General features: G+C 32.6%; 1 protein-coding gene across 7 annotated transcripts in view; it reads right to left on the reverse strand.

Moving 5' to 3' along the window:
• Window positions 1-1987: 1987 nt before the first annotated feature.
• Window positions 1988-23959, reverse strand: part of LOC128214658 (ras-related protein Rab-23-like) — a 32879-nt gene continuing 10907 nt past the window's right edge. For all 7 annotated transcript variants that reach the window (XM_052921230.1, XM_052921234.1, XM_052921231.1 and 4 more), the window contains 7 exons: window positions 21352-22576; window positions 19153-19238; window positions 11305-11381; window positions 8765-8844; window positions 7794-7876; window positions 6970-7056; window positions 1988-5868 (listed from right to left, as the gene is read on the reverse strand). In XM_052921230.1, coding sequence (XP_052777190.1) covers window positions 5633-5868; window positions 6970-7056; window positions 7794-7876; window positions 8765-8844; window positions 11305-11381; window positions 19153-19238; window positions 21352-21509 — 807 coding nt within the window. In that variant the 5' untranslated portion in view covers window positions 21510-22576 and the 3' untranslated portion in view covers window positions 1988-5632. The remainder of the gene's footprint in view (window positions 5869-6969; window positions 7057-7793; window positions 7877-8764; window positions 8845-11304; window positions 11382-19152; window positions 19239-21351; window positions 22577-23959) is intronic.

Genomic DNA, 23959 nt, shown 5'->3' on the forward strand with positions numbered 1-23959 from the left:
GATGAGCAGAGATATTAACATAAATGTGGTAACATGCAAAATTTTAACGAGAATTTTTAAGTGTAATAATAAAGGGCCATTATTTGCAAAACACAGTTATCTAACTTGATTATTCAATTAGATTGGGTGGTTGAATACCATTGTATAAAGTCTCAATGCAATACATCAAGTAGTTGCTGAGATATTATTCTATGTGTGCTAACATGCAAGACCTTAACCAGAATTTCTAAGTCGCATAATAAAGGGGCAAAAATTAAATATGAAAGATAGAGTTATCTAACTTGATTAAATAAGAAGGTTAAATGGTTGGGAGCCTGTGTGTAAAGTTTCAATGCAATACCTGATGTATTTGCTGAAGAATTGACTTAAAAGTGGTTACATGCAAAACCTTAACCAGAATTTCTATGTTGAATAAAAAAAGGGCCATTATTTGAATTTAATGCACACTAGAGTTATCTTACTTGGTAATTTAAGTAGATTGGATGGTTGAGTACCATTTTATAAAGTCTCAATTCAATTCATCCAGTAGTTGCTGTGATATTACGGTAACCTATGTGTGCTTACATGCAAAACCTGAATTTCTGAGTCGAATAATAAAGGGCAATTATTTGCATTGAATGCAAACTGGAGTTATTTAACTTGGTAAATTAAGTAGGTTGGATGGTTGAGTACTATTGTATCAAGTCTCAATGCAATACCTCAAGCAGTTGCTGAGATATTAACCTATGTGTGCTTGCACGCAAAACCTTAACCAGAATTTCTAAGTCAAATAATAAAGGCCTATTATTTGCATTAAATGCAAACTAGAGTTATCTAACTTGGTTAATTGAGTAGGTTGGATGGTTGAGTACCATTGTATTAAGTCTCAATGCAATACCTCAAGTAATTGCTGAGATATTAACCTATGTGTGCTTGCACGCAAAACCTTAACCAAGGGGTGACGCAGACGCCGAAGCCGACGCTTGGGTGAGTAGTATAGCTCTCCTTATTCTTCGAATAGTCGAGCTAAAAATGATATTTTAAGCAGTCTATTTTTAGCCAAGTCTAAATGAGCGAAGTCTATTTTTAGCCAAGTTTACATGTTAAGTCGCAATTGCTTGTGAAGTTTTGTTCAAATTATGCCCCTGGGGTCATTACTGCCCCCCCCCCCCCCCACGGAATTGCGGCAAATGCAAACAACCTCGGCGACATTGGCGGAGGCCCAGGGAAGAGTTCTCTTTTCCTTGTAAGGGACGGACTTCCCCCCCCTTAAATTGGGAAATGTTAAAAACCTTTTTGTCTGAAACCACTATGCAAATCCTTGCTATTTTGAACATGGCTTTATTTAGTGGTCCACTTCCATGGTTGTTCAAATTATGCCCCTTGGGTCAAAACTGGCACTGCCCTGGGTGTCACTATTTTCCTAGAGACTTATCTAAGAAATATTTTCAAAATCTTTTTCTTTCAAACCACAAAGCCCATACCTTTGATATTTATTGTGGAGCATCATAAGATGCAATTGAAAACATTCGAAATAATGCCCCTTGGGCAAAAGCTGGCCCCACCCCTTTTGACTTACTTATTAATTTTTAAAGCTACAGTAATAAAATTTTGACCATGTGAACAGTTTTGCAAACAAGCATTAATGTTGTCCTCGGATGTCCTTGACTTTGACCTTTGACCGACTTTTTTTTTTTTAAGCAACAGAAATGAAATTTTGACAATGAGTTCAGTTTTGAAAGCAAATATTTTTTACCCTCAGATTACCTTTACTTGACTATATATTTGTTGCCTTTTACTCAAACGCACATGCTCTGGATTGAAAATGACCACAAGAGCCATGCCAGTAGAGCATAGGCTCTTTTGGGCCTCTTGTTTTATTTATATTTGACCTGCATTCACCTTTTGAATTAGGGGGGAAAAGTATATGCCTTCGATTGGGACATGGGACCTTATGTCGGCCCCAAAATTCCTGCCCTGTAACCACAAAATACTAAAGACCTTTGATTTTATTTATTTATTTCATATACAAAATGCATATTTATGATATGCATATATGTAAATGGGACAAAGCTTACCAAACAAATATTGTACCCTTATGGAAATTTACTTCATGCAGTGAATAAAAACATAATACAATTTTACGAGAACAAATTCCACAAAATAATTTTTTCATAATCGTTATGGTAGTTTAATTAATTATACTGCATATTAAGCTTAAATGTATTATGTTTTTGTAGTGAACACCAACATGTATAATTAATATTGCTGATATATGAAATTTCTGAATGATGTTTTATTTGCATCTTGACATACAGATGAATGGGTTTTTTATATAAAGGATAGAAAAATATATTGACATATTATTAATTTATACATGAACCAAAAATTTACACATGAACCGAAATTCTATAGGCAAATCAAAACAATATACAACCACAATTTACTGATACAATAACAGAAAGTCACAAAAATAAAATTGTTAACAAAATAAATCATAATATATAAATAATTAATTAACAGACAAATTAAAATGTTAACAGGAAGGACATTACGAGATTTCATTACAACTTCCAAGGACATTGACATAAATAAGTTAGGTCACAAAGAAATCTTGGGCGAATTCAAAAAACATCTTAAGCCTGTTCTTAACTTACCTAAGTCAATTTCCTAAAAGTTTTGTAGTAGAATTAAACTAAAAATATGTGGGGTTTTTACATAAAAGTATGTCTTTGGAATAAAATCGAAAATAATAAATTATTTCAGTTATCATAAAGCGATTCTATGATATGATAGGTGATGTACTTAACTTAAGAAAATGACTTAAGTAAAGAAATCTCATAAAATGCTTTATGAAAACCAGCCCTTCGTGTAATAATATTTTCACAGTATCTAGAACATTGTTAACAACATCCTTGTTAACTTTTGCAAAGGTGAACTATTTTATGATAAGCCAATTTATTCATAAATAAACAAAGCACAGGCAAAACAGTTGGCTCAAATCTTTTATAAAGTACAGATTAAATTATACTCATGAAACATTAATTGTTATTACACAGAAATCTTGGATAAAAAAGCGATGATTTGATACTAGTGTTGGTATGTATTTATTGACATTACGGTAATACTGTATGCAGTAATTTACGTAAATGCATTAAAAAAATGCTAAGATTGAAAAGTTGAAAAGATCATGAAATCTTTAAGAATATGACACCCGTAAGAATTAAATGCAATATGAAAAGTATAATTTAAAAGCTGAACTCCCACAGATAGACTGTTTTGACAAAAAAAAATAATTCTGTATTGAATTGAGCCAATTTTTGGGTACATGTCTGGAAACCAGTGATATCAGAATAATGAAACTAATGATTACCAGTAGATCACTGTTTTTAATATTTATGTTCGAAAATTGATGTTTAATGGCTAAAAGCTACTAATGCTTTAAGAAAAATGAAATTTTCAGCCATTTTTCAAACAATTGAGATCAGTTCTATTGTGACTGATCTTAAATGTCTGAATTGAAGGCATTGATGCCAAAATCAGCTGATTCTGATAACAAAAAATAAAAAAAGTAAAAACTGTCAGTCTGTGAAAGTGAAGCTTTTATGTTGTTATTTCACTTCTACATCTTAAAAGAGGCTAATCTCTTAGCACAGCACTATTTCAAAACAAAACTTTTGAACAAAATACAAGAGGATCACTTAAAATAAGGATTTCAAATTATACACATTAGACATAAGAAAATTTTCCAATTATCATGAGTGACAATGATGTCAGACCTTTTTCTACCCATCTCACAGGTCAGATTGTCTGACGCAGTCCCAAGGCCAAATATGTATATTTGTTCCCAATTTAACGAGATAAATCCCAAGTGAGATGAAGTTGCTGTCGCGAAGAGCTAATGGCTTCACAACTAACAGGCGCAGAGTGTTGGCTTGGAACAATTTATTTGGAACATTTTTTCATTTACAATTATAAATGCATTTATCAGCACTCCTAGGCAACATTTATAGTTCAATGCATTAATTTCACATATTTTTTTGGTAAAAAATAATGATGTTGTTGATAATTATATTATTGCAAGACTCAAAAAATCTCAAGTTTTGCAGGTCCTTCATCTCAAAATTGACAAAAAATGCCTGAAATTACTTCCCGAATAGGTAAATTTTACAATGCAAATTTCCTAATTCATCTGCGGTCTTTTTTCCCCAAAATAGACATACTGAAAGCACAGTGCATGACCATGACGGACGTGACTATATTATATTTAACCTTATATTAATGTGCCCCTTTTGGTATATATAAAGTCAATCAGTGTGTATATGCTGTCAGGGGTCCATAAAATATTAATGTTTAATTATTTTTTTTCCCCTGACGTCATAAAACTGTTGAGTGTGGTGCTGTTATTTTTACAACAGTAAATAATTGTTGCATGTAAAGATGGCCAGCTGACAGCCGGATGAAAGATTGCTTCAAAAATATTGAATGGTAATATAGAATTTTTTGTATAATATAAGACACCATTTCAGGCCGTATGGCATTTTAATGCCGTGGTCCATTATACACCTTCAGGGGCTGACCAGCTTGTCCAATGTCATATGACCCTCAGTAGTGAGAAATATTACTTAAAAATACACTGTTTTATTAAGCAAAACACCATTTCGGCATTAAACAAATAATGATTTGACTGGTTCACAGAAATAATAAACATGAATATTGCAGAGTTATCACAAGAATCAAGCAGTAAACGCCTGGCACAAAAGATAAACAGACTCTGAAATTGAATGCAAAAACAACTATAAATATATGTAGTTAAATTTTTTTATGAAAATCACATTCAATTAATGAATTTAACAAGAGCATTGGTTGTTGATTCCAATATTGTCATTTTTTTATAAAGTGAATAATAGAAGAAATAGGGGATAATTGTTTGTTTCAGTGTAAGATCATGATATATTTCACTGTGTGAGCACGAAAAGCTATATTATTTCACAAGTGGCATAGTCTTGAGTAAAATATGCTAAGGGAGGTAAGAACTCAATTTTAATAAATTAATAAATATAAATGTTACAAAAGTTATGTTTCTTGTTTCAGCTGACGGACCATAATTTTTTTTTTGTTCTTTGTCAACTGTCAGATTCCAATTTAATAAAAAATACCTATTTAAAAAAAAACGGCATAATGGAGTTTTACAATTGAAATTTTAGTTTCAAAATCATTAAATTTGCCAAAAACACTAAGAAGACAAATAAAACATAAATGTACATAATGTGTAATGTTATACAGCAAATATAACATTTATAAATTGCATTATTTTCTTATTATCGGTGGGTAAGGCCATGAATATTGAATAATTTGTTTGGCATTTCCCAACTGACTCTAAAAATTAAATCCATTCTTAATTTAGTTTGCCTATCCAGTAGTCATTCTTTTCATAACAGTAAATTTACTTCTCATGAAGAAAAATACAAAAAAACAAAACTCTACCCTGATCCACATCATAAAGTACAAGTAAAAGAAACACCAAACATACTATTTATTATTGTTGCCTTAAGCGTTTAAAATAATTGCATTTTTTTTTCTTTCACAGTGGATAATATCCATTATCCCCTTTCTTGAACAACGCTGTTTTGTTCCATGTTTTAAATTTATGCTACAAAATCATGCATTTCCCCATTAACACTGATTTCTTTCCGTGAGTCCGTCTTCGACTTGGTTGTAACGAAATTGTACCTTCGTCGTTGTAAGTCAGTTTGATCTTGCCGTTTTTTGAGTTTTTCACTTTTTCACTTTTTGTTTTCACTTTTGGTGAGTTGGAATGAGTTTTGATGAAACTGTCTCTGTCTATTTTATGGTCGTAGTGGTTATTCATATCTGCATTGATGAAATCTGGAAGGAAATAAATAATTATGAATGCAACCTCCATTGAAAGATTGCATAATGAGATAAATGTTAAGATTTTTGCCTGTTTTGTTTTCAATGTGGAAAATATATCAGCACAAAATGTTGAAGAATATTTAGCTTACTTTATGAACAAATTTAAATATATATTAAAATCTGCAACAATATACCAGTAAACGGATATATTCTGGAACATTGACTGGAGATAATTGAACTGTAATATGTTATGCATCATTTTAACTGGATCTATTACAATATGCTTTGTAGAGAAAGTTTCCTGTTCATGCAAAAAAACTACCAAAAGTGAATAGATATACAGCCTGTATAGTTAAAAATCATTTGACATATTGTTGTAGCCCTAAGATCTATACTTTGTAAAATATTTTAATCAAACAGCCAGGTATATCACTCCTCCAACATGAATGACGCAACGCCATTGGGCCAGGACTGGTCATGCCGTGACCAAATATTTTTTAATATTGGGACACTAATCTTGATATTGTAGCAAAATGGCATCTTATTTTCTAATTAATTTATAAACATTTCCCAGATATTTTAGGCGTCTTGATCCATATAAACAGGTCATCAACGTACTATAAACATTATAGGGTTAGTAGGTGACTGATATGGGATATACAAGGCACAGGAAACAATGATCAGTTCAGGCCTCGCTCTCACCTGATATGGTCTCTTTTGCCCTGTATATCCAATATAGGTTCACAATATATTCCATCAAGAGCTTGAGAGTATATGAGAACAAATGTGCGGCAGAACAAAGGACAATGCTCATCTGCTGTTTTACAGTCAAAAAGGGACAAAACCCAATAATTATCAAAGCCAGAGTAATGGGTCTTATTAAGCCTTATAACTCTGCCAACATGTGTACGAAGTTACATTTGAAAGTAATTGCCAACATTAAAGTATTTTTTATGCTGTCAACACCAACAGCAATGCCAAGGCTATGACAATACCAGAACTTTATCTCTCGCCAAAAAACAGCGAGCTAAAATGATACCCTGATACAGACGACACCAATGCTATGACAATTTTAACCCAAGAAAAAATCACGGCAATCAAAACGCTCATTACTAGTTCCAATCTGGTGGTATGTAGCTGGTTCCTCCTCCTCTTCACAGTTTAACTGCTGAAGATACTTCTCAGCTAGGTACCGGAACACTGGAATAAATATGCAGGGTTACATTGCACTATTTATCAAAGCATGCATTGCTGAGTACTGGTTCGACTATGATAGAATGTAGCTGGAGTTCCTCCTTGTCTTCAAAATTTAACTGCTGAAAATACTTCTCAGCAAGGTACCTGAACACTACCTATCACTGTTTTAGAATAATGAGAGGTTAAGATTAGACCTGACCTGACCTGATTCCTGTCAAGGTAGGTGTGTAGACACATATCCATCAAGACTGCAGTTAAGTGGACACAGTTTCCATCAAATGAGACATTATACAGATCACCAGAAAAAGAATTCTATCATAGTAATCATTTCATTAAACAGTAATCTCTATCCATTTATTCCATGTTTTAATGTCCTGCTTTAAGAATTAACTGAAATAATTATGCCTTTACACTACATTTTCATGAATTTATACTCCTAAATAATGTCATTAATTCATAGCATTAATGATTCATTGAATTTTCATGAATAAAAGACAATAAAGCTGTTGTATTCCTTTGGAATGCTTTTAAAGGGAAAAAAAGTTGCTAACAATTTTCTATAACAACTGACAAAATAAACTTTTTTTTGTTATACAGAAAAGGAAGCACTTAACACATGGCACCAGCACGATACAGATTTTTCAGGACTGGTTGCTGTGTTGTGTTGCATGTAATAATAAGCATGTAATTGGAAATATAAATAAGATTTCACTATGAAATGAGTTAAAGTATACCGGTACCTTCTTCAACATTGAGGTTATCCTTCACTGAGGTCCTATAGAAGCGAAGTCGCAACTTTTTGGCCAACGCCTCTGCTTCTTCTCTGAAAAGAACAATATGATTAACGTAAATAATAGAGCTAATCCTCATACGGAACAGTTTCTGAGTCAGGAAAAACTAAAATCCTAGGCACAATAAAATTATTTTAGGATTGTAAATTTTACAAGAGCACCACAAAGCAAATGCTTATGCTAGTCTGTTTTTGTTCTCATCAAACAAGGGAGATAACTTTGCAATTATATTCAGAGTTATGAGCAGGGTTAAACAAGTGCATATCCTCTTTCGTAACATGTTATAATACCAAGTTTGATTTGAATATCTTTAAGTTATCAAGGAATTTGGCCAACTTTATTTGAACAATGCCGGCATCAACAACAACACCCAGGCCATGACAATACGTCAATTTTTATTTATTTTTAAATTAAAAATGTGGCAATAACAGTTCTTTGCTTATAAATGCAGCATTAACAGATAAACATACACAGCATCAAATTCCTCAGTATTCAAGTCTTGATTTACATTCATGGAAACTTAAACCTGTGCAATCTCTCATATAAATAATCTTAAATTAGAAAATGGAGCTAAACAGGTGATAACTTAAGCATGATTTCATCTTTTTTTATTTCATATTTCGCAAATTATTTAATTTGATACTGCTTAAATTAACATGCTTTACACAGAGTATAATTCAAATCCATAGAAGATGTTAAACTATTTTCCTGAAAAATGCACCAATGCATATATTAAAATATCCTTACAATGGAATTAAATAGCAGACTGTGCAGTGTTAATAACGCGTGGATGCACAGTCGGGTGAGCAATATAAAAGCTCAAGTCACCAGAAGGTTAAGTTACCTGGAGCCTTGATAACAGTCATGTATATAAATCCTGGTTTTCGTAATGTAATGATAACATTTAACTGGGTACTCACGTTTGTACAAGAGCATCGTCAATGAGATCAATCTTGTTTTGAACAATCACCATGCTTATCTCCCCTACCTCATCTTCAACCTGTAATACAAAATAGTCGTGTTAAGTTGTTAACTGAGGACTTTGTGTTCCTGATACACCTTTGGCTTTGAGTTCAATGGTTGTCTAGTAAGCAAAGTGTGTAGCACACTCACTCCTCATTAAAGCGTCCAGGGTTCAAATCCCTGCCTTGGCACATGTTAGTTTGGTTTGTGGTCACAAAGCTATTTGAAGTGGGTTTTCTCTGGGTACTTTGGATTTGCCCACAACACAAGACCACACTCTCGTATCACATTGTACCAACCATAGTGATTTATATTATGTTGTACTAACTTGTTTTACAATCATTGTAAAATAAATAAGTAAAAATACGCCCATCAATAATTTCTTGGATTCTAAGACAACTAACTGTCACATTGGCCCTTTGAGAAGCAAGCTTTTCAAGAAGCAAATGATTTGGCACAATATGGCATTAACAGTAGAAAAAAAATATTTTAATTCGAGGGTTTCGAGTCAAAAGGTGCTAAAATGTCTATAATTTTCATAGGCACCCGGCAAACATTCTTGGTAAAGATTTTATAGCTACAAACATTTTCAGCAAGTTTGGTGAAGGTCAGATGAGAATTGTTCAAGTTAGAGAGTAGACAAAACTTAAATGGCAAGGGCAGTAATCCTGAAGTGCTTCGGGGCATTTGGCTGATTATCATACTTGACCGATTTATTTTACCAACAAATATTTTCAGCAAGTTTGGTGAAGATCAGATGATAACTGTTCAAATTAGACAGTGGACAAAGCAAAAATGGCAAATTTTGACCAATTCAAGGGCCATAATCCTGAAGAGCCTGGCTGGTTATAGAACTTTGCCAAGAATATATACCAACAAACATTTATAGTAGCAAGTTTGGTGAAATTCGGATAAAAACTGTTCAAGTTTGAGAGTAGACAAAGCTAAAATGGCCAATTTTGATAAATTCAGGGGGCCATAACTCTGGAGTGCCTAAAGCGATTAGGCTGGTTATCGAACTTGACCTAGATATTTCACCAACAAACACTTTCATGAAGTTTGGTGGAAATTGGATGAGAAATGTTCAAGTTAGAGAGCGGACAAAGCTAAAATGGACAATTTTAACAAATTCAGGGGGCCATAACTCTGGAGTGCCTAAAGCGATTTGGCTGGTTATTGAACTTGACCGAGATATTTCACCAACAAACACTTTCATGACGTTTGGTGGAAATTGGATGAGAAATGATCAAGTTAGAGAGCGGACAAAGCTAAAATGGCCAATTTTGACAAATTCAGGGGGCCATAACTCTGGAGTGCCTAAAGCGATTTGGCTGGTTATCGAACTTGACCTAGATATTTCACCAACAAACACTTTCATGAAGTTTGGTGGAAATCGGATGAGAAATGTTCAAGTTAGAGAGCGGACAACATTGTGGAGCCGCCCGCCCGCCATGGGTGTTCCCATAATACGGCCATCGTAAGATGGGCGTATAAAAACTAAACAAAACTGAACATTAAGTACTAAATATTTGTGGAACTTCTCACATCGCTAACTGTACTGTAATCTTTGCCATCACACTTCAACATTATGTGACCAAGTTCAAAATATATTTTTCATTTCAAATATTTTCTGACTTTTAGATATGAAACTTTGTATATTCTAAAAAATTCAACAAAATAATATAATATGGTAAAGAGATAAAATTAAACTTTCTTAAAAAGCTGTAGCTGAAATTTTGCTATTTATAGCATCGTTGGAAGAGAACTTTTTTATATCAAGGGAGATTACTGAGTGGGAGATTGGATGTTTGTATAATTTGTTTGTTTTTTAAAAATCACACCAGGAAGGTACAATAAGGAACTAATCTAAAGGTGGATTATCCCATTTTATAGCAGGGGGATATATGTACATGATATTAACTTTTGAAGGAGGACAGTCCAATTTATGGGAGGGGGTTACAAATAGCTCCAAGTTTACCAGGGAAAATTATCCATAAAAATAAATGAAGGGGGATTTCGTAATTGGCCTTAAACCACTTGTACTAAAAACAAAAGCACCATGAAAAACATCAATGTTTGTATGTTTTTGCTTTCTCAGTTATAGAGGGACATAATTCAACAATTATTAAAACCAGATTTATGGGCCTTGTTGACGTAATTTGACTCGTTCCTTTAAATAACATACAGGATAACAAGAGCAATGCAGAGCAAAAGCAATTGTCTACTGTTTTTCAGTCAAAAAAAGTAACATAGCTCAACATCTATTAAAGCCAGAATTATGGGCCTTGTTGTACATGTGTTACCAAGTTTCATTTGAATATCTTACTAAGTTTTGAGTTATGGCCAAAGGTGAAATTTTTGCACGTCAACGAATCTGCCATCTATGACAACACAAAGGCTATGAATTCAAATTTAAATAAATGAGCTTAAAATGACTTAAAACTAGGATACAATATTTATTATACAAGATTCGAGGTGTACTTTCATATTGTAATACCTTTCTTTTCCATGACTCGATGGCCTCAAATGAGTCCCGATCAACGGTAGAAAATGCCAAAACACATGCTTGCGCACCTGAAACATAGAAAAGTAATCAATTATAACTGATCTGTACATGTAAAACATCATTTAAATCTTGGGGGTTTCCTGGAGATTGACTCGACCATGATTCGCATCATGCTTTCAGCTATTGCCACAGACTCGACTATGCTTCCAGTTATCGCCACAGACTCATCCATGATTCACAACTTGCTTCCCGCTATCGCCACAGACTCGACCATGATTTGCATCATGCTTCCAGCTATTGCCACAGACTCGACCATGCTTCCAGCTATCGCCACAGACTCGACAATGATTCACAACTTGCTTCCAGCTATCGCCACAGATTTGACCATGATTTGCATCATGCTTCCAGCTATTGCCACAGACTCGACCATGATTCACATCATGCTTTCAGCTATTGCCACATACTTGACAATGATTCACAATTTGCTTCCAGCAATCGCCACAGACTTGACCATGATTTGCATCATGCTACCAGCTATTGCCACAGACTTGACCATGATTCACATCATGCTTTCAGCTATTGCCACATACTCGACCATGATTCACACCATGCTTCCAGCTATTGCCACAGACTCGACCATGATTCCCATCATGCTTTAAGCTATTGCCACAGACTTGACCATGATTCACATCATGCTTTTAGCTATTGCCACAGACTTGACCATGATTCACATCATGGTTTAAGCTATTGCCACAGACTCGACCATGCTTCCAGCTATTGCCACAGACTCGACCATGATTCACATCATGCTTTTAGCTATTGCCACAGACTCGACCATGATTCACATCATGCTTTAAGCTATTGCCACAGACTCGACCATGCTTCCAGCTATTGCCACAGACTCGACCATGATTCACATCATGCTTAAAGCAATTGCCACAGACACGACCATTATTCAAATCATGCTTTAAGATATATATAATCGATAAAAACTCAACAATGATTAAAATCATGCTTTAAGCTATGATCATCAAAGACTCAACCATGATTCATATGCTCCTTTTCACTATCGTCACTATTTAGCTAAAACAAATTTCCCAAGGTCTTACCAAGGTCTTGCCTCGTTTGTTATATTTACTTCACACATAAAGAACTTTTTTTCTTGCATGCACGCACCATTATCTTTAAGTGCATGACATAATACAGTGAATAAAAGTGTAAATCAAAAAATGGGGCTGTAATTTATGTATTTATTAATTCTACATCAACAGCAAACATTGTTAAGTGCATGAGAAAAGTCATTTTGTGTTTGTAAGGATCAGTGGAGATAGAAAATGAGTTTTAAAAAATTGTTGAATATTTGATAATTTAGAAATTTTATGTCCATTATTGAATTTATATCTGATCGAAATAAACTGCCAACACTTGTGAACATTAATTCCGTTCCACTATTTAGGTGTAAATTTTAAAGTGACACTCAACATCAGTACATACACATCTAAAACAAACATGAATTTTGACTGATAAACCTTTAACTACTACCTAAATATTGGCATTAATGGAAAATATTAATTATTGATTACAAGATTGTAACCATGTATTTAATAGCAGAAAGCGCAATAATATTAAATGATTGGTGAATGCTAAAAGATTTACTGTGTAGTCTCATAAGTAAGAAATACTGTGTTTTATGCTCATTTCTTTCAAAAATTAAACTCGGTGTTCTTCATACCATAAGTAACATTGTTTTCGACATTCTTACATTCTTTTTGGAATATTAAAGGGGCTGTACTCCGTATGATAAAATAGCAAAAAAAAAGAAAATTGTCGAAAATAGACATAAACTTTGCATCTATGTGTACAATGCATTGATTCTTACTAACTGAAGTACCACATAGTTTACAATTTATTTAAGTTTAGCAGTTATTTCGTATTTTTCCATTAAAAAAAATACTGGGTATGTCTACCAGGTAGAATTAATTCCTTATACATGATTGGCTAGTCAGTGTTATGACGTGATATTACCGAGGTATGTCTATAGCTTAATTATGTCACCCAATTAGAGTAAGCCGTCGTAGCTCAGTGGATACGATGCTGGACTGCAATTTTGGCGAAACGGCTTCGAACCCGGTCTCCAAGACATTTTTTTTTACATTTTGGTACTTTTTTTTTTACAATAATGATATCAAAGCGTAACACATTCTAATAGATAATTGTCCTGAGATTAGTTCCAGAAAAAAAAAAATTGGTGCCAATCTGGTGTACAGTCCCTTTAAAACAACATTTTTAATTGAAGTAACTCATATTTGGGAGATAGAGTGCATCTTTAAAAAAAAAAAATGGGTCCCTGACCTACCGTATTTTTTGGCCCCAACCTTTAAGCTTTAATTGCCATTGCCAAATATTTTGTTTTTTCATTATAATTTGTTTTCTTTTTTTAAAGTTAAAAATAAAGTTTTTTTTAATTTAAACAATACCAGTGATGTTAATACTGATTGTTAAGATGTTCTTAAGCATATATAAATTTATAGCTTTTGATAACAGAAAAATCTCAAAAAAACATTTAATAAAAAATAAAATTATTTTCCAACCTACCTACCCTATTTTTAAGGGGGGGGGGGGGGGGGGGGGGGGGGATGAAACCAGAAACGAACATATTAATTTTTATCACTTTATAAGGACTTTTGATTTCATAACAATCATCCTATTGATTATTAATCATCATCGGATAATTTTATTACATCACACATTCATTTACATTATAAAACTTTAACAGTACTCATTAACATAATTAACACAATTATCTTAATGGTGATCCAATCCTTTCTCAAGAATTTGGGTACTTTTCATCACAATACTTAATATTTTTCATACCCTTGGGCGTTAGATTTACATAATATACTATTAAGACAATTACATCATGATTTATAGAATTTAGCCCCAAGAAAATGAAATTCAATTAAATTTTTCACAGTATGGTATGTTAATATACTAAACGCCCGCTTACCGTAGATATTATCTTAGAAGCACATTAAGTGATATAATGGATAAATACAAATGTTACAAAAGAGGTATTTTCTAATTGTGTTTGGTAATATTTGGTCTGTTTACTTTAAGATGTTTAGGAATTTGTAGATAAATAAATTCAACTGCCATACATTATGCAAAAAGAGAAAGTCTCATGAAATATGCATTTTATCAATTTTAAACAATTCTTAAAGTAAAATTCTCATAACGCTTACTGTTTTAAGAATTTTTATCACAGGGACTCTTGACTTTGTCAATAAACACACAAAGACATCTGAATAAAAAAATATATATTTCAGACGAATTCATGCCTACAAAACGTCACATGACATAACATGATTCAAAACATTTATTTTTAGTATTGGTTTTAATTTAATCATTCAGTAACTTTTACATCAAATGAATGTATATAAATTGTAACTTGATTTAACATTACATTCAAAACACTAATTATAGATATTGGTTTTAATTAAATCATTCAGTAACTTTTACATCAAATGACCACAATTATCCAGATATAAATAAACCAAATTTCATCACCAAGTCAAACCTATTAAATGCACACTTTATATACCTCATCCCAGCACCATAAGGCATTCTCCTTGATGTTAATAGCTTATATTAACATCAAGAGCATTTTAAAAGCCCGCTAAATGGACTGATGTCACCTAAAAGTCGTTAAAGGGCTTAACCTCTGTGTCATTAAATCTCAATTTTCTGTTATTTTCTTCTATCCAATTTAATCAGTCCAAATGGTAAACAACCCCTTCCAAATGGCAACCAGTTAAACGAGAAACTGAATAATAATGGGTACATGTGGTGACAGGATACAAATCTTTCAAGTTTTTATTTACAATTGATGAGTTTTAATTCAACCATATTCTACTATTACTGGTAGAGTGTGGCTACATGATCAATTTTCAAAAATCAATCAATTTTTGAAGGGTCTTGTCTGTCAACATTCGTAAATCTTGATGGAGATATGATACATCGTCCAGCTGTGATAGTAATAATGCTAATACTAATGAAAATATGTGGGGATTCTTGACCAAACATTATATGAATGTTAAACCTAATGAATAAATCGCAAACAAAAGACAGCTCAGTCTATTTCAACTAAATTTAGTGATCAGGCTCACGTCTTTGCCAATGGGATCGCCTTAATAATTTATAGATTTAGCTCTCACAACTGAACATCCATGAAGCAGATTACAACCACCAAATTTCTATTTAGAAACAAAAAAAAAAAAAAGCTGTCAAGTATTGTTTATAATGTGACTGGTACACCAATGCTCAAGTAATTTACAAATTTATGGTACCCAATCCATTCATGTTCTTTCTTTAGATAAAAGAAGCATAGTTTGTGAAGTTCTTAAGTCATCTTAATACATACTTATCATCAAAAAGTAAGGCTTAATCACATTTTGACGACACTTTAGTGCTTCCCGGTGACCAAAATATGCACAAGGTGACCATAATATGTACATAAACACCCAGGCAGCTTTTATGACCTCTTTTTTAATCCCAGGTATGTGTATATTTCCTTCCTTAAATGCAAATTTATAACTCTTCAATTTACTTAAAATCCAGGTTTTTTACATCACGTTGAGGGTCACTCAGGTTAACGAAATAAATCATAGACTGTACCCAAGTCAAAGATCACTGCATCACTTAATTAAACAAAATTGTACATAAAAAGTTTATGAGCTTTCATAAATCTTCAAAAAAGTCAGATATTGTATTAAGTTAAAACATTAATTTTTCATTAATTTGTCAAAGGTTATATTTATGACACATCTTAAGCTAAGATTTTACTTTTAAGATGCCTTGTGAACATGACACTAGATCTTCATGATTGCTAAGTAAGATACAAACATTCATGATGTCTGATGTAAATTTAATTCTTGGGTAAAGACCAGTAATAATGTCGTTTTTGAGAAGCCATTGATAAAAAAATACTCAGTCTTGGAATAAAGCCCAAAACCTCTTGAGTGAGAGGCAGACACCTGTTGAACTCGTCAACCTCATATCGTTTATAATTAATAAGAGCATTATTAGTAGCTCTAACTATAAAGTATGTGTGTGGGGGGGGGGGGGGGGGGTTAATTGAGATTTTTTTTCCTGTACATGGGAGGAGCAGTAAGTTTGAAATTGCTGATAAAGGTTTGCTCACTATGTACACCGTTTTTTTTTTTATATGTAACAGTTATGATGGTCTAAATGTTTTAGATATCAAATGAACAGGTCATGTTCACATCTTAAAACAAGTGTCCCGAGGAGTGAACGCCATGCAATACTTTTCTGTTTATATAATTCAGTAGAAATGGGGCATAACTCAACAATTATTAAAAACAGAGTTGTGGGTCTTGCTACACATGTAAATATAGTCCCTTCTAACCTTCGTGCCTACTAACTTGAATATCTTAAATGTTTTGTTTTTTCAATTTATAGCAAAAGTTATTGCACGGCAATGATGCAAAAACCAAGGCTTTAACAATTCTTAAACTTATTTTGGATGTCTGGTTAGCGCAATCATGAGGGCACTTGGTTCTCATGTAGGCAACCCAGGTTCGAGGCCTGCTGCATTCGAATTCGGTTTGTGGTCACCATGCTGGATAAGTGGGATTCCTCCACTGGTACTCCTGTTTCCCCCACATCACAAGACCACACTCTTGTGTAACAGCGTGCCAACAAGTGATTAAAATAATGTTGTAATAACTTGTTTCACAAATCTTGTAAAATAGATAAGTTTCAACTAAACTTACTTATAATATTTTCTTCCGTAAACAGACAAGCAGAGAAGGTCAAAACATTGATTTTAGCCTGATTACTCACTACATTAATTCATTTACAAACAAGTCCAACTATATGTTTACTCTGTGCAAAGAGCTATACCTTAAAGACTAAAACACAGTCTTATTATTTCAACCTATTTTCTTCCATCTGTCAAAAGCTTTTTGTAAATGTTTCATTTACTTAGTTTAAGGAACAACATAAAGTCAAATATAAATCTTTTCATGGGATTCTTGTTACTTTTACCTATAAATCCTAAGTACATTTTTCATAAGCGTTGACGAAGAATTTTAATTGATTTACAGTCAAAATGCAAATAAAGTACTCAAAATATTGGCTTTGAGATTTCTGCTAATATTTGTTCACATGTCATGATAATTTTTCATCAGCAATATTGATATACACTAACATTTCAGATAATAAACCTACAACTTTTGATAAAATGATTGCATTTGGCGATAATAAATTCATGCCATTATTGCTGTTTACAATAGAACATGCAGCTGCACAGAAAGTGTTTAATTGATAAATTACCTATTTATAATAATTAGAGTTTAGTAATACAATACAGAATTAAAATTATGGCATCTATAAATTATGTATGCAGATAGCATTTTCTTTATCAATGAAAAAAACCATGCCATTTCGAGGGCATCAAACTTTTCATGCCTAGACAGTTGTTCACATTAAACATAATTTATATTAGACTCATGCAGTGCTGCTAAAATTTGGAAACTCAATCAGTCTGGTTGCTGTGATCTACCACATGTTTGGATGCCAATTAACAGATATCGATAGATCGTCTTAACAGGTTACACACTGGTCGCATCAGTCTATCTTAGCATGTTTTTCAGGGTAATTAATATTTGTGTAAAGGAAAAACAAAGGTTTAACATGTTCTACTAGCTGACTAAGCAATTTTGAATCAAAATAATCAAAGAAATGAAAAAAATCGGACCATTTTTTTTTCCATTTTCTGTTACTGAAATCGGTCGGCATGGTCAAAATCGGTCAAAGCCGGCATATTGTTGGATTTATGAAGCCCTGGCCCCATTCAATTGTGAAGACAGCTTTAAATCGATATGAAACACTCTCAACCGATTTCCTTGGTAGAGCCTGTACTCATGGTGTCCTTTTTGAGAGGCCAAAAGGAAGTGTTCATGGTTTGGTTTGAATCCAAAAAAACAGGAATAAAAAGTGGATACCTTAACCAATTGACCACCCTCACCCAAAGTGGGGATCGACCCAGATGTTGACACTAGGGTATTGAAAACAAGAGTTCCTTTCTGATGTCAGTTGTCCCTCCAAAGAGCAATGGCCTTGTTTCCTTCATACCTTTAAAGCAGTCTTTGCTTGTTTTACAATGAATCTTCCATTGAGTATAGTGTATAAAAGCTCTTCAATAATTTAGTTAAGATTTTTTAAGTCAGACAGTTCTATAAATATCTGTTTAACTTAAAAAAAAGGAAAGTTGAACACTACACCACACTCACCCTGGTGGAGTTTAAACCCACAACCTCTTGTGTGAAAGCTGCAAGCGAATGTCAATGCTTGTCCACCATGGGGCAAAAGGTAACAGATGTACCAGGTATTATTTATATTAAATCTGAGACCGGATTAGAAAAATGATTGTTTTGAACATATCAATAACTGTAGAAGTTTCAGGTTTCATGTGATTTAAATATTTGTTTTAATTTTTTTTAGTAATGGCAACAACACCAAGGCTATGACAGTACTTTGACTCTTTAAATAACAGACAGGCTAACAAGAGTGCTGTGGAGCAAACACCACCACGCTTGTCTGTTGTTTTTTTATTCGAAAGAGAGTGTAACTCAACAACTATTACAGCCAGAATTATGGGCCTTGTTGAACATGTGTACCAAGTTTCATTTGAATATCTTAATGTTTTTTGAGTTATGGCCATTTAAATTTTTGCACAACAATGCCAACTACAACGTCAGGGCTATGACAGAACTTTGAACAACAGAGAGACTATTGAATCAGTATAGACTAAACTACCTCTGTAGTAGGCCTTGGTGATGGCGTCAAACTCCTCCTGTCCGGCCGTATCCCACAACATCAGCCGGACATCTTCTCCTCCCACTCTGAAACACACATGCAAATATCGTATAAAAGATGAAACTGGAAGTATGAACTTCCTGTCAATCACTTTTGGAAGTTTTACACTGAAATATGGAAGTTTAAGTCTCCATAATGCAATAGCTTTTTCAACTATTTTTCAACAAATATATTAAAAATCAAATAATTTTCACTTTAACTTATATTATTATAATTCATTTTACTTAACAACACTTAAACTGATTGAAATTATGACTATAAAAGTAATATTGACAAAAGATTTTGATTTTTTGAACTTCCAAGCTTTCAACTTTTTCTTCAAAATTATGGATGATTTTGTACTTCCAAGGAATCAATTTTGGAAGTTTTAACCCATTTCTAGGGAGAAATATACTTCCAAACTTCCTTTAACGGAAGCCCTGTTATATGCCACTCTGATACTATATAATTTGCAATAATTATACAGTGAAACCTCGTTGGCTCGAACGCACTTGACTCTTAATCCTTGTTGGGTAGAAATTGATGTAAAATTTCTTTAAACTGAAGGTAAGCATTTACGCTTGGCTTGAATTTTACGAGGCTGGAAGTATTTTCAGGGGCTGTTCCCTGGGAGTTTGAGCCAATGGGGTTCAACTGTAATAGAAAATACCTGTGGAACTTGTGAAATTTGTTACTTAAACCATTAATTACAGTTAATTACAGTTCTGCCTTTAATACTCTTTAATATACTCTAATACTGGTCCCATTAATAGAGCATGGCAGGGGATCCACGTCACCAAATGGTTGGTTCTTGTTTAAAATGGCGTCAACATCGGATTATGAACAAAATCAAGGTCATATATATTATAATTATATTTTTTTCAATTTAAATATAGCCTATGATATGCCCACCCATTTAGTGTTTATACGCATATCAATGTTCATTTCTTTGAAACCTTTCTCCGTTCATCCACTCAACCATATGGTCTAGTTGATTCTATGCCTTGTTAGAATTTAGAACACTGACTAATTTGCATGTAAACATATTTTTGTTTTGAATTTGAACTTAAGTTTAAAATTATTGGAAAAGTCCACTGGCCGTTAAACATATAAACATGGTCGTAAGAATTAATCTCTTTATCGGACAAACTGGTCAAACATCTTACATAGTTCAATACCTAACCGTAAGACCCAAGTTTGCTATACTTGTCAGACAAGTATTTTATTATGACAAATCATCCGACAGTGAGCAGTTTAATAACAATCTGAGGTCTGACCTTATCATGTATAAAGATTGTACTGCTCATACTATGGCTGCTAAAATACCAACAATACTTTCATACATTTTTATCCTGTTTTTTTTTTATTACATTTGTCAATTGATGTTTTATGTTTTATAATAATAGAAACCTACAAAAAATGTAAAAGAAATTAGGTCTACTGTGAGTGAGTGGGCTTGAATGCGTGAGCTTCTTATAGGGTAAATTTTACTATGGTAGAGAAATTGGAGAAGAAATTTGGGAATTTCTTTACCTAAATGCTTCACTATGATAAAACTTCTTTATGTATGTGTTTGTTTACGGAATTATAAATAAAATGGATATTAAGAATAAGTTGTTATTTTGACCTGAAAAAAGGCTGTTCCAAATAGTTGCTTTGTATGCAGAAATGTTTAATCTGTGAATTGTTCACGGGCAAAAAATCTTGATTAATTCATAGTTGCGTAAAAATAATATCTATAATTTTGCCCAAAATAGTCTTGCACCATGCAATGTGTTTCTCAAAATATTTAACACTTCAGAAACAAAAAAAAATTAAAATAAAAAATTTAAAGTTTGCCTGTTACAATGATACAACACAAAAGATCTCACAACTCTCTATTTAATAATTATTTAAAAATGGGACAAAAAATGTAATATTTTGCGAAAGAGACTAAGTTGTAAATTGAATTATCTTAAGTTCAATTTACAATATCCAGCTTGAATGAGAACCTTCAGGTGTCAAACAAGTTTCGTGTTTGTTTATAAAAAAAATTAAAATACAATTAAACAAAGTTTAAAACAAATAATATCTGTGAATGAATGCCTTTATCACTATAATCTCTTTGAAACATTTATTTTATGACGTTTTGAAGCATATTTCCATTTGCATAAAACTTACTCCAACTGCCGTTCCAAGAAGTCGACTCCAATCGTTTTCTTGTAATCCTTCGTGAAGATTCCCTTACAGTAACGCTGGATCATCGACGACTTGCCGACGGCCCCGTTACCGACCACTACCACCTTAATCGCAATTTCGATTTCTTCTTCCCTTAACATAGCACCAAAATATTCTTCAAATCCCACTTTTAACTAACTCGCCTCGTAGTCTTGTGTGTGTATATATATATATATATATACAGCCTTTTCAATTTCTGTTACAGTATTATTTGATCTTTTAAATACATTCAGTTATGTTGCTTCCTTTAATGTCATTTTCATAACACTTTTTCTCCTGGTAAACATTGTTCAGAAAATAAACACTTCAGTCTTTTTTCATCCCATTATTTTATCTTTCAATATTTCATATAACCTCACAAATTCAACATATTTCACTTTCGATCCATAGTTTTATCATACAGATATTAAATCTCAATTTTTCATTCAAAACTCAATCACAAAATATGTCCAGATTTCAGATATGTTTTGATAAATATACCCTTTTCACATCTATTTACTAATCAGAACAGAGTACTTTCTCAAAAGTCCCCTATTTAAAGTCCATTTATAGGAAAAATCTATTCGCAAAACAATCAGTGATATCATATCATGGGTAACTTCAAATAACGTATTGGTTTAACTACATTTTTGCCATTTACCAATACTACCGCTGATCAAACACTTGAATGATTTTTCACACGCTAGTAAATATTTGCGTCCATTATACAGTTGATAAACTCTCAATTTCATTGCATCTGTGTTTTTAATAGGCGTCGAATAATATCATCTAATAATAAACGTGCAAATTGCACTTCGACAAGTATTCCCAGCGCTTTGATCTGTTTATTAGATTTAATATAAATTATTTTCCACAGAGCTAATCAGATTAATTTTCATATCTTCACACAAATTTTTAGATTTATATCACTTGCAATATAACACGCCATCATCTTTGCCAATCTTTTCAATAACACTATTGTCTGGTTATTAAATTAGATTATTAATGTAATAATATGTTCTCTCTTACTTTTTGGCAGTTCTATTGAATTTTGATTCCTCAAAAAATCATTTTTTTCTACTGAATTAACTATTGTTCAATTAAATACAATTATTAATAGTGCCGATCAAAATTCTCTGATCTTATAAATCTTCCATTCTTTTCTGTAAAGACGTATTGGCGACATGACCTGAAAAGTAAAGTTTAAATAAAACATAAATTTTTGCTTTCAGGACATATTTGTAAAGGCATATACATATACTCAACCAAACAATTCAGATTCAATTAGGAACTTTTTGTCAATTTTGTTTGCTGAAAATTTTAAAATATAGGCCCGTCAGTTCATAAAAGCTCTATGACAATTTAAAATGATTATTATCTAACAAAGAAATGAAAAAAAAAAAAATCATGACAATTAAGATATTGGAAATCTTTTTGAAATCCATTTGAACAATTAAAAATAATTGTTTATCAATTCAGGTCTATTTTAGCAAAAAAAAAATGTTTGACAAATAATTACACAATATTATAATATCGCATGTACACTGTCACTGACATAATTTTAGCAAAAAACACACACACAAAATTGCAATTTTGCAATATTGATGGTGACACTGTGTTACCTAACAAATTTACAAGTATTACTTAATAGTTTTATTAATTAAATTTTGTATGTTTTTGCATTACAATTCCCTCATCATAAGTTCCAATCTTCTTTACTGTTACAAAATGTTCAAAGTATTCAGTCCAATAGAAACACACAGTAGTCAAAATAAAAATTCCATCACACCCATCCAGTTGTCCATGGAGTTTCGTCCAGTATCTAAAATATGGATGGACACCTACTGAATTTCCCAAAATATGAACCATCCGCTATCTTAATTTTACGGCTTTGCAATGGTCAGCTAAAGTGACTATAATGTCTTGTCCGAGTGTCTGGTCACTAGTGGTCAGATAGTTACCAAAATTGCCTCAAGTGGACAATGGATATTTCACAAGTGCCTACTAAAGTACCTACTTAGAGATAGAAGACCCCTCTTGGACTGTTGTTTCAAGTTTCAGATAAAGTTTCAATGAATTCCAATAAATTGGACACAATTTTAATCTTCAAACTTATATAAGAGATAGAAACCTCTTCTTGGATGTTGTTTCAAATTTCAGATAAAGTTTCAATGAATTCCAATACATTTAACACATAATTTTAATCTTCAAACTTAGGGATAGAAGACCCTTTTAGGACTGTTGTTTCAAGTTTCAGATAAAGTTTCAATGAATTCCAACCAATTGGAAACATAATTACAATCTTCAAACTATTCATAAACATGCCCATCATGATACTTGACCTCATCCAAGTTTGAGATTGTCTCATTTACATAAGAACCGGTAATCACTCTGAGAATATATTGAAACTTTGCTCAGCAAATCATTTACAAAGTTTATCCAAAACTTGGCAATACATGTGCATCTTAAAATATTAGTTTTGATGTAATTTTCAACCTGATTAATTCAGATTATCAACAGGTTTTTTTATACCCATTTTTAACAAATTCTTTTCGAAATTAATAAATGAAAC

Source organism: Mya arenaria, chromosome 13 (assembly GCF_026914265.1).
Source record: "Mya arenaria isolate MELC-2E11 chromosome 13, ASM2691426v1".
Classification (NCBI taxonomy): Eukaryota; Metazoa; Mollusca; class Bivalvia; order Myida; family Myidae; genus Mya; species Mya arenaria.